The 12,444-nt window shown below is 38.8% G+C and overlaps 1 protein-coding gene across 1 annotated transcript in view; it reads right to left on the bottom strand.

Moving 5' to 3' along the window:
* LOC119867230 (all-trans-retinol dehydrogenase [NAD(+)] ADH7-like) overlaps positions 1-12,444 on the bottom strand; it is a 41,410-nt gene that overhangs the window by 8,804 nt on the left and 20,162 nt on the right. Inside the window, 4 exon segments of the mRNA XM_038582458.1 lie at positions 4,667-4,702; positions 4,705-4,825; positions 5,290-5,345; positions 8,794-9,012. Coding sequence (XP_038438386.1) covers positions 4,667-4,702; positions 4,705-4,825; positions 5,290-5,345; positions 8,794-9,012 — 432 coding nt within the window.

Genomic DNA, 12,444 nt, shown 5'->3' with positions numbered 1-12,444 from the left:
AACTGGTGCAGCCACTTGGAAAACTGTGTGGAGGTTCCTCAAAGAGTTAAAAATAGACCTGTCCTATGACCCAGCAATTGCACTGCTGGGGATTTACCCCAAAGATACAGATGCAGTGAAATGGCAGGACACCTGCACCCCAATGTTTATAGCAGCAATGTCCACAATAGCCAAACTGTGGAAGGAGCCTCGGTGTCCATCAAAAGATGAATGGATAAAGAAGATGTGGTCTATATACACAATAGAATATTACTCAGTGGTTAGAAATGACAAACCCACCATTTGCTTCGACGTGGATGGAACTGGAGGGTATTATGCTGAGTGAAGTAAGTCAATCGGAGAAGGACAAACATTATATGGTCTCATTCATTTGGAGAATATAAAAAAATAGCAAAAGGGAATAAAGGGAAAGGAGAGAAAATGAGTGAAAATATCAGTGAGGGTGTCAGAACATGAAAACTCCTAACTCTGGTAAACAACAAGGGGTAGTGGAAAGGGAGGTGGGCAGGGAGTTGGGGTGACTGGGTGACAGGCACCGAGGGGGGCATTTGACGGGATGAGCACTGAGGTGTTACGCTACTTGTTGGCAAATTGAACTCCAATTAAAAAAAATTCTTCTCTGGGGGCTCTTTTAATTCATTAGGTCATAGGGTTCTACCTGTAAACATTGCTAATAGCTGAGGGAAATGTCTCTCAATGATTCTTAGGTACAGATTGTATATATAGTATGTATATAAATATACATAGTTATATATGTATTATGTATATTATTCATAAACTGTGACTCTGACAAATGCCTTGAAAATTGCTATTGCCAAACTTAGCTGATGATGAAGTTACTTCAAAAAGGAACCCCATGTACTTTTTAGATATTCAACTATTTGGTGTTTTTTTTTTTTTAAACCTAGATTAAACTAGATCAACAAATAGGAGAAGGAAAGAGAACTTTACTCCTTGGGTTCAAGCCACTTATAGGAAATGCTCATTGTATAAAAGTGGCTCAAAATTATTTGGAGATTTTGCAATCTGCCAAGGCAGATTTGTCTAAGCTATATTATGTCTTTGTAGTAAAACCCCCAATTTCTGCTATACCCACCTTACTTATTTTTCTTATAAAGCATCTCATATGTTTTTCAGGTGTTTTAATATTTTATCCACAGCTAGTAAAAGCTCAATAACAAAATAAAACTGACCTCTTCCAACAAAATATAACACCACAAAATATTTTGTAAAATATTTAATTTTTAAGAAATTTAGTTGTACATTAGATAGATATACCAATGTAGTTGCACCAAATTGAAAACATTTTTTTGTTGTTGTTGTTAAATCAGAGTCATTACTAAGTAAACAGGGACTTGGGGACTTACAATTCTATTTTACTGAGCCCAACAGTAGGATATTTATTACAATGTAATTCTAGCTGTACTTTTATATGTAAGTAATAGTATAAAAAGGCATGTTTTCTGAAAATATTAACATATGCTGGTAAAGTTTCATGCACTTTGTTATGTTCTTCAGTTTCACCTAGTTACATAATGATTATTCTTAAAGTTAATCATTAAAAAATGTGCTCTGCCATTAAATGACCCTATTTCTCTCCTAATCTAAACAAGGAACTTGTACCATCCAATGAGCAGATCTGGAAACCTAATTCAAGTGAATTTACAATAAGTGTTTTTAAAAACAATTTCTATTTGAATCCAAAAAAATATGGTTACAATGTGTTAAAGACCATCCATAAAATGACCATTACCTTAGGAAATACAATTTATGTATTTCCAATCTGCTTTAGGAGGTGGCAGCTGGTTAAATCTCTTTTAAAAAACAAAAAACAAACAAACAAACAAAAAACTATTTCAATCCAGGCATAAAAATTCCATCATAACTACAGCCTTAGAAAATGTAAAATTAAAATTTTAATACTGTTGACCTAAGTCCCGGGCTAATTCCCAGGGGCTAACAAGACTCTAAATATTTGTTTTATAAAGATTATATATCTTCACCAAATCTACTTCTGCTTATATTTTTGAAACAGATCCATCATCACAATAGAGGGAAATGTGAAAGGGGAGCTCCAGGTCACCATCACACAATGAAGACTTCCAGGCGCTTAGACTCAAAACATCTTGACAGTTCAGAAGTTGAGAGGTAAAATGATCATTTTTAGTAATTTGATTCCATGCCTTCCAAATGACAGTTTAAGCAATTGTCCTTCCTATCTGTTATAGGAATCTTCAGGTAAATTCTGCTATTGGAAATCCTCTGGGCCTGAGGTCCTCACCAATTAATTTCTTTTTCATGGGTCTTTGATAAGAATACCTGAGTCAATTCTCAAAGCATCAGTATATTTGCAACAGGCTAGCAAGGGGAAATGATTTTTTCTGGCTGAAGAGAAAACATGTTTAAGGCTAGTAAAAGCCTCTTTTTTTCTTTTTTTTTATCTGAAACTCCTTTATTACCCTGAGTATGACAAATAGAACACAGTCACAGTATAAAGAACAGAGCCGAAGAAAGTGCAGGCAATGACACATGGGTACAAGCTCCTTTCAGGGTCTGCAGCTCTTTACTTGGAAAAAGCCAGTTAGGATTGTAAAATTTTTCTCTTTAATAACAATAATTCCACTAAAATTATACAAAGTGCTTTCAATACTTAAGGGTAGTGAGGAAGATCGTCAGTCAGCTCCAACAAAGGAAGCCCAGCTGGGCTGGGAGAAGTTGGGGGTGGAGGTCCGGTTGTAAAAAATAAAAATGTGGATCAGTTAAGAAAAAGGTCACCCACGAGGAAGCAGGGTGAGCGTGGAAGGAAGGGTAATGCAGCACCCTTAAACTCCGAGATGCCTAGCAGACTTGTAAAAGTAGATGAGATCTCCTCCTTCACTGTATCCCCAGAGCCTAGCACAGACACAGCTCTGGAGTGGGTGGTAAATTCTTAGTTGTTGAAAGACTGGATACATTAGTAAATAAAATAGGTTGTGGTACAATAGTAAAGATTTTCAAAACTATGCTAAGGCATTGGCATTTTGGGACAACTTGAGTTTTAGCAGTTTAGTGAAGGCCTATTATGTTAAAATGCAGTAGGCAGGAGACCTGGTATCCCACTGCTATGTTAACATGTCCAGATGACAGATGATTAGACTGAGCTAAGGTCATGATCATGAGCAATGAGAGGGGAGCATATTGAAGGGGGCACCACTGGGTCTTAGCATCAGTTTTGCATGTGCTAGGGAAGAGTGAAAAAAAAGTCAAATATGAGGCTGTGGCTTCTAGTCTGTAAAAGCAGAAAAAGTGGCATTATTTGCTGAGATAAGATGTACCGGTGAAATGTACCTTTTGTTTGGGACAAAGCTGATATGAGTGAGACATTAAAGTGGAGGTATACAGGAAGTAGGTGGAAATTGAAGATCTTTGGTTTATAAATAAACATTTGGAAGTTACTGCATAAGGTAGGATATTTGCCTGAAAGCAGCATTTGTTTCTTTGGACAAGAATTAATAATGATTTTTCAAACTGGCCATATTAAGCTATTACTTTTGCTTAACTGAGTGGAGGTATTTGGGTGATTCTGACAGTTGGACCTATTGTTTTTTTTTTTTTATTACAAACAGTTTGAATGTTCATGATGTAATGATCTAGTAATCTAGACTAGATTTAGAGACAACACTGAAAAAGCATGCAGGGGAATAATTAGTGAGAATATGGATCTCAGATAAAGGTATAGTTCCTTTTGCTAATGAAACCCATATCCCTGGCACATAGCGGATGTTCAGTAAATATTTATAGACTCAGTGAACGAAATCTATTTCATCTTGTAGACAGGCTCTCTGAAGGCTGTTTCAGACATCCATGAGATAGATGTCCCAATTGACATTTATGTGAATTCTTCATATCCTACTTCTACCCTTATCCAACCCTCTGAAGCAACACAGAGTGACAAGAAGACTCATGTTTGCCCAGAACTTGCCAGCTCTGTCCAAGGAGCTTGGTAGTGGTGGAAAGAGTGCAGGCTTTGCACTGAGTTTGTATCCTGGTGCTGCACCTGCAAGGTCTGGCAAGTTATTTACTTGCCACTCACAATCTTAGTTTCTTCAACTGGAAATGGTAACAAGAACAACAATAATAAAAGTATTAGAAGAAAGTACATCTGAAAAAGTACTTTGAAAACTATAAAGTATGTTTTTGTGGCATACTTGAAGAAATGAACATCTTTACATGAGATAAAAATAGCCAAGATGAAATCAACGCAAAAAGAAAATAAAAAAAGATCCCAGTTTTGTTGAAGAGGATGGCTTTATAAATAGACGCACAATAGCAACCAGCTGTTCAAAATAATTGCCAGGCACTATCTGGTGATCACAATTTGAAGAAAGTCATCAGTGCAATTATTTCACACCAGATCAGTCCAGCGAATCTGTTGAACCCTCTTGCTTGTTGTGAGCTCATTTTTTTCTGTAATAAACAATGACTTAAACAGAAAAAAAAAAGGTTAATAGAGAATAGAGGAGAGTGATATACTAAGTCTATGAAGAAGTAATCAGTGATATCAATCTTGCTAGATTAAATAATCAGAAATAAAATATGAAGGAAATGGGTACATTTATAAAATATTAAATTTTAAAAGTAGCCTGTGGGGAGGAATTAAGATCACCATACAAAAAGAGGCCGTTGCCCTGAATAAGAGCAGTTCAAATTCTTTACTGATTTTATTTTAAAAGGTAAAACATACGTAATCAGCTGGTCCAGGTCAAATTTCTTTGCCAGGAAATCAGTCACTGGTTTTGGAAGATTCTCTCTGCTTTTCCAACCTATAAATAAGCTCACATTTTCTCTTTAGATTTTACTAAATGATCTTTACATTTTGTTATATTTATCCCTTCTCTCTCCAGTATTATCTTTCCCCATATTCTCAAGAGCACACAGACTGTATCTCACTTCTCTTAAGAAACAAAGTAAAAAAAAATATACCAAAAAAAACCTTTCTTGATGCCTGCATGTTCTTTTTGTTGCCCTGTATGTGTTCCTTTTACATAGAACTGTCTTTACAGAAAGAATTGTCTCTAGTTCATTGTTTTTGGTTTCACTTCCTTTCTTCCCATTCTCTCTGGAGCCTACTGAGCAGTCTGATGTTACAGCTTTTGTCAGGGTCACCCATGACACCATGGTCAATGTGAGGCCAAAGCTTGTTTTCTTTCCACAGTAACTGAGTTCTGAGAATGAGGGGCTTGTTGGTATGGATGGGGTTCTTTAGAGAAGATTCTTTAGAGGAAATAAAACTTGAATTATGGAACAAACAATACGAGTTCTAAGTTGAGCCTCTTCACTTTGACTATTTGTGTCATGTGGGGAGACTATGGACAATTCAAGAGTATTAAAAAGTAAAATTCAGTTATTAGTAAATATCTCTTGAGTATATACTGAGTATCAGGCACCAATTCAGGGCTGAGAATATAGCAGAGGCAAAATATACCAAGTCCCTGATCTCAGGAAGCAAGAGAATCCTTTTGTTTTTAGCGCAGAGATACTAACAATAAATGAGTAATCCATGACAAGCACAAAGGAGAAATATAGAGTAAGGGCAGTAGGGAATGACAGTAGGGAGGTAGGGAAGGAATACTTCTTCATAAAGCTCAGGGAAGGGCTGCCTGACAAAGTGACATTTGAGCAAAAACATAAAGGAAATTAGTTAGCCAGACATCTTGGGAAAGAATATTTCAAGGAGAGGGCAGAGTAAATGCAAAGGCCAACAAGGTCAAGTCTTGGCCTATGAGAAGGTGAGGGGATTAGTGCAGCTAGAGGAGCATGAGAACAGAAGAATAGTAGCTCCTGGGGTCAGAGAACCAGATCATATGGGGCGGGGGGGCTTCTGGCTGTTGTGTATCTTGGGATTTTATTCTGAGTGAAAAAAGGAAGCCATTAGAGGGTTTTGAGAGAGGTGTGACCTGATCTGACTTCCATTTTTAACAATCACACTCTGTCTGCTTGAGGTGAATATTCTATATGAGGGCAAAGGGCAAAAGCATGGAGACCATTTAAGAAGTTACTGTAATGCAGGAAGGAGAGGATAGAAGCTTGGACGAGTGATGGTGCTGGTAAGAAATGATCAGACCCTGGGTATACTTTGAAGATAGAGCCAATAGGACTTGCTGAAATATTCATTATTTGAGAGAAAGTGCATAATCCAAGGTTTGGGGCCTGAGCAACAGGAATGACGGAGGTATCGTTTGCTGAAGTGGGAAGACTGGGAGGAACAGGTTGAGGGCTAGAGTAGAAGCGGTGGAATCAGTCGTGGTCTGGGGCAAGTTAAGTTTGCATGCCTATCAAACATCCAGGTGGAGGTGTCAGATAGCTAATTAGATATATGAGTCTGTAGCTCAGGTGGAGGTCTAGGCTGAAGATAGAACCGTAAGTGTTGTAAACAATGTATTTAAAGCCATGAGACCAGAGGAGATCACCTTGGAAGTAGATGGAAGTAAAGAGGAGAAAGTCTGAGGACCGAGCCCTAGGATACCCCAAAGTTAGATGTCTGAGGGATGTAGAGGATCCAGCATAGATTCCTGGAAGGACTGACCAGTGAGATAGGAGAATTAAAAAAAAAGAGAGAAGAAGAAGAACAAAGTAATATCTAGAAGCCAAGTGAACTGAATGTTTGAGAAAAATGGAACCACCAGTTAGATCAGATCCTGCTGATAGTTCATATAAGACCAGGACTAAGAATTGGCCATTGTCTATGTCAGTCATTTCAGTGTGAATCTCAATTGTCCTTCTAAAATGTAACAAGCCCCTTTTGCATCTTTTGGCTCAGAGTCCAGAATTTTTTCTGACGCTGCTGTGAATTGATTACATTCTATTTTTCATACATGTTCTTATGTATGTTGAGAACAATCAATTAGAACTTCTTGTCCCGTAAGATCATCCTAGTGGAGACAGTGCTGGTGCTTCTTATCAGGCCTTTGAGGAACTTGAGTTACAGATGCTAATATTACACATGTGCCCACTAATAGCCCTAAGTCAAGGGGAGGGGTGGGTAATTACCTTTTGCATCATCGTGGTCATGGTCTCATTTTATACCCATTCTTGCAAGTCCTGTAAGGGAGATATGATGAGGTAATAGGCATCTCTTACTTGTTGAAGCCCCAGAGTTAATGACACTACTCTCAGGTCAGAGACTCTGTTGTCCTTACCCCTAAAAAAATCCCAGCCATTTGTGTCCAGCGAAGAGCAGCATAAGGTCATAGATGAGTATACTGGCTCATGGAGAAGCACCTTCCACCATGCTGGTATTGTTGTGGTTCCAGCAGACAGTTCAGTTTCCAAGTCATGATGCTAAATTAGGTCCACGTGCATTTTGTTTTCTTCTTGCTTAAAAAAATATTCTCATTATATTATAACTCTAGTCTTGTTAACTTTTTTTTTAGATTTTATTTATTTATTCATGAGAGACAGAGAGAGAGACAGAGGCAGAGACACAGGCAGAGGGAGAAGCAGGCTCCATGCAGGGAGCCTGAGGTGGGACTCGATTTCGGTCTCCAGGATCCCGCCATGAGCTGAAGGTGGCGCTAAACAGCTGAGCCACCCGGGCTGCCCAGGTTAACTTTTTCATACATTTGCTCTTCAAGGCAGAAAGCAGAAATTATTGTGATCAGTGTTCACAGCATTTCAGCGTACCATGGATCAAAACACAACAGAAAAGTCCTGTGCTATTTTCAGACCAATATCAGCACTTCAGATAAGCCCTGAAAAGTCATTCAAATTCAACTAAATTGAATTAACTATAGTAAATCAATTAACCTAGACTTTTAAAAAAAAAGTTTAGTATGAAAATTAAATAAACTAAGATGTGAGAAAGGAGTTTCTTTTGGGGGCACATCTTGGAGACTAACTCCACATTTTGGGGCCATATGCCCATCTGGTTTTCTATTAATAATTTTTTTAATAGTTGCTAGATTGTGGCAGTGGATGTGGGCATTTTTCAGAGACCAGGGCTCATCAAAGTATCACTAGAAATCAACAGGCCCTAACAATATACCCAACATTGCATATTGGCTCTGTAAACACACAATGTAGAATGCTATTTGTTGTTATGGAATAATTCTGAGTGCAAAAGGGATATGACAACAATGGTAAATTAAAGGCTAAATATTCATACATTGCCATAAGTATTAAAGTGAATTAAATATACTACTTAGTCATGAGCAAGATTGACCTTGTTCCATATATCCAAGTCCCTTTACCCTACCCAAGGAGCCCTGGACCTGCTTCTCATATCTAAATGGAGATCTGGTGCTGCTGTCTGCTGCAATGGAGACATATATTAGAAGGTTGAAGGCTTCTGTTCTAAAGAAATTCACATAAGGGAAAATAAAACTCAGGGGTAAAGAGTGAGGTTGGATACATCACAGATTTTGAGGAAGAGACTACCAAATTTGGAATAGTCTCCTTTCCCCTTGGATCTCCTTATCTCTCCTCAGAGATATTTGTGATATTTGACTTGCTAAAGTATAAGAGATAGAATCACCATTGCCAAGAAATCCACATATACAAGAAAGATAACACAAAAATTTGTCTAGGTGTTTGACTGCCTTGCACTCTGGTCACATGAGTGTGGTATAATGTGATACTTATGGTCAGGACACCGGCTCATAAGCTTTTGACTTTTTAAACAAAATTTCTTAATGGTTACTAGTTTTTACATAGCAGGTATTTCCATAGTCGGTTGTTAACAAAGCTGTAGAAAGTGAGTTTCACTTTGTGTAATCAAACAGGGGTGTGGTGTGGCTCCCCTATCTTGCCTCATACCATCCTTTCAAGATGCCCAATGACTTCAAAACTGTAGGCCACAGTGTTGCCTGTCATTTCTGACAGCACTGCACTGATGGGCTTCATAGAGTCCTGGGGGTTGATGCACTTGGTGACTCTCATAGCCATGGCCTTCTCAAATTTGTCTTTGTTCAGATCAATCCCAAGAAACCTGGGTGCACCAGCCAGCTTACACCCCATGATGACTGAAAGATCATCCTTCTCAGGCCAAAGGCAGCACAAGTTAAAACAGTGGTAACTTGTGGAGAGAAAAGTTTCTGTTAATGCTAGAAGTAGTATAAAAAAGCTAGACCCACAAAATGTCTCCAGTATCAAGAACACAAAATTCAGAGGATCTGTATGATATCAGGGTTGGATGATTTGTTCTGATAATAATACGCAAAGAGGATTCGAAACTGTAGAAGGTCTGAGAACAGAAAAGGAACAAAAACAGTATTTGGCAACCCTTTATAAAAGGTTACATTATCCAGGCTTTTGTTGTGGGGGCTTCTGTAGCCTTCTTGGCCACCACCCACAACCCCATAGCGGGATGAGGTAAGTGGTAAGATCTCTATTATCTCTTCTCCACAGGGCTATTCTAAATCTGTTTTAGGTTCGCATTTTCTTTCTTTCCTTTTTTTTTTTTTGATATTCCTGATATTTAATATTCTTGCTCTATTTGTGAGAGAAATATGTCGAGTTGATTTGAAGACAATATAAATACATCGGTTATGTGAAATGTTCCTATATTCATTTTAGAATGTTTAAATAAAATCCATTATTAAAATAAAAATCTACTAGAAGTCATGTACTTCAATACCTCTCTTCAGTAAAAATACACTCAAAAAGAGTTACAATCAATCTGCCTTATTTTACAAAGAAACTTAAGGAATCAAGTTCTATACTATTGTCCTCACATCAAACATTGCCGTATACATCATAATCAATTCCTTTTTTTATAATAAATTTATTTTTTATTGGTGTTCAATTTGCCAACATACATAATAACACCCAGTGCTCATCCCGTCAAGTGCCCCCCTCAGTGCCCGTCACCCATTCACCCCCACCCCCTGCCCTCCTCCCCTTCCACCACCCCTAGTTCGTTTTTTCTTAATAACCATGATTCTGAATCATTTGTAAATAAATAGGTTTTTCATCAAAGTTAAACCTCCATATTACAATTAAGTGATATTGCTAGAAGTAATATAAAAAATTAAAAAAAATTTTAAATTTAAAAAAAATGTATATGTATATGTAGCTCTAGGAAGGAAATGTAGTTAAATCACTTTGAGATTTTTCCTCTGTGCTATATTAAAGAAGATTCTAGCCAAAAGTAATTTTCCTGCTAGGTGAGTCCTAATCTTATTTCACATCAGGTAGCAGGGATACCTGAACACAGGGAAATCCACAGAATGTAATAGTTTCTGGCTCCTTCCTTCCTTCCTTCCTTCCTTCCTTCCTTCCTTCCTTCCTTCCTTCCCTCCCGCCCCCCTCCCTTCCCTTAATGCAAAGGCTTATGGGTGGGCAGGGCCTATTTTAAGACCTCTTGATTCACTGGTTTTGTCTTTCCTTGAAGGAATTACCTGAAAGAATACCTTGCGTGTATATATGTGTGCATGTATTTTGAAATGTCTGCACCTATAAGCACAGATTTACAGAGAACTGCAGATATAGTACACCCACTGTCCATGAATTTAAATTTCAGTTATTGCCACCGAATCCCTCAGTTCAGTTCTGAATTTGAAGCTTTGGTATCAGTGAAGTCATTCTCTTAAGTATTATTCATTCATTCATTCATTCAATAAAATTTATTGATGGATTCCTTAATGGTAACCATTTTGCACCAAAAACTAAACTGGGTATTCTCTGCCTTTCTTTCCTTGCAGTTTATGTACTAGCTTTATTGTCTAGATTTAAGATGGAAACTTTTGTTGGTAGTTGCATTTCAGGTTCTAGACTTATGTACAGAAGCTTATGAGTCTAGCTCAGTCTTCTGGAACTTCATTCAGTTTTATCTCTAATAAGTATTCAACTTACTATGGTGGCCCTGAACTGGGAACTTTCTTTTTTTTCTTTTTCTCTTTCTTTTTCTTTTTCTTTTGAGCAGAGAACATGCTTTATTGAGGAATAGATATAGAACAGCACATTCTATCACATGTGGAGAAGGGTTAGCTTCGGTAAAAGACCTTTATCCCTTAAGAAAACCTCCAGTGAAGTTGCTTTTGGATAAACTTTAACGGTGACACTGAAACTGGCAGGGAGCTGAACATGCTAAAAATTAGCTCCCCCCAACCCACAGTGAGTATTAAGTAGGGTACAGAGATGACAAGAGAAAGGCACAAATGACCAGAGTCGGGATTGTGGAAAGGCTCCACACAAAGACAGCAGTGCTGGAGGAGACCAAGTTGGGAAGGGTGGCATGTCATACATCAAAAGCTGCCCCAAGGGATCCCTGGGTGGCTCAGCAGTTAAGCACCTGCCTTCAGCCCAGGGCGTGATCCTGGAGTCCCGGGATCGAGTCCCACATCAGGCTCCCTGCATGGGGCCTGCTTCTTGGGGCCTGCTTCTCTCTCTGCCTATGTCTCTGCCTCTCTCTGTCTCTCTCTGTCTCTCTCTGTCTCTCTCTGTCTCTCATGAATAAATAAAATCTTAAAAAAAAAAAAAAAAAGCTGCCCCAAGATAGGTTATAATGGGCTGGAGAGAAATTAGAGGGAGCATTTCTTCCTTTGCTTGAAACCAAAAATAGGAGAGCAGGGAACAGAGGGAATGGTGACAAATCCCAAAAAGGAAATGGAGGAATTCTTGGAAGGGCAGCAGCACTTCAGTTCAAGCGGAAGGTCAAGGCACTGTCAGAGAAGCAAACACTGGCAGGGAGCAGGGACAGGTGGCACTCTGCCTTGCGGAGTCATGGGCTGAGAGGAGATCTGGAAGTCATGTGCAGTCATTTCCTACTTCTCCAAGGAGGTTCAGGCAAAAATCAATGCAAAAGTACAGGTGTGCTAGATCAGACTGGCAGGTACGGGGGTGGGGGTGGGGGGGAAGGTTTCTGCAGTCTGATGAACTGGTTAGCATGCAGCATGAAAGGGAGAACTGGACACTGTTTAGCCCCTGCCAGTGTGAAAAGGAGCAAGGGGTTAGGAGAGAGGAAAACATTTAGGGCTGGGCACTTTCTGCTGAGGCAGAAAGGACTGATTTCCTTCCACTGACACACGATGCCCACAGGTGAACTCAAATCAAATTACAGAATCACCACCTGTCAATTCTCTCCATTTCATTCTGATAAATTATGTGCAGTTACCAAGACGAATCCCTGGGAGAGTTTTAAAAAATACTGGTCTCTTGTCAGCTTGATACTGATCAAAAACCAACCTTTCAATAAAAATGGCAGAAAAAATTTCAAGTGAGGTAAAATCCAAAGGGGATGGACCCCTCCTAGTACACACACTCAGAAATGTTACCTCTTCCCTGCTCTTCCAAAAAAAACCACATGTAAGGAGTAACTGGAAAGGTCCTGGTGGTGGCAACCATGGTTTGAAGTCTGGTATCTGGGCAGCAAGAAGCACTAGTACAAAGTTTAGAAGATACAACATGACCTCATGGGGCTAGAGGACATGAGGAGAACCAGTGACTGGACAGGGACAGTACCAAACA

This window comes from Canis lupus, chromosome 32, assembly GCF_011100685.1.
Source record: "Canis lupus familiaris isolate Mischka breed German Shepherd chromosome 32, alternate assembly UU_Cfam_GSD_1.0, whole genome shotgun sequence".
NCBI lineage: Eukaryota > Metazoa > Chordata > Mammalia > Carnivora > Canidae > Canis > Canis lupus.
The sequence above is the reverse complement of the archived record's forward strand: the minus strand, read 5'-3'. Positions and strand labels throughout refer to the sequence as shown.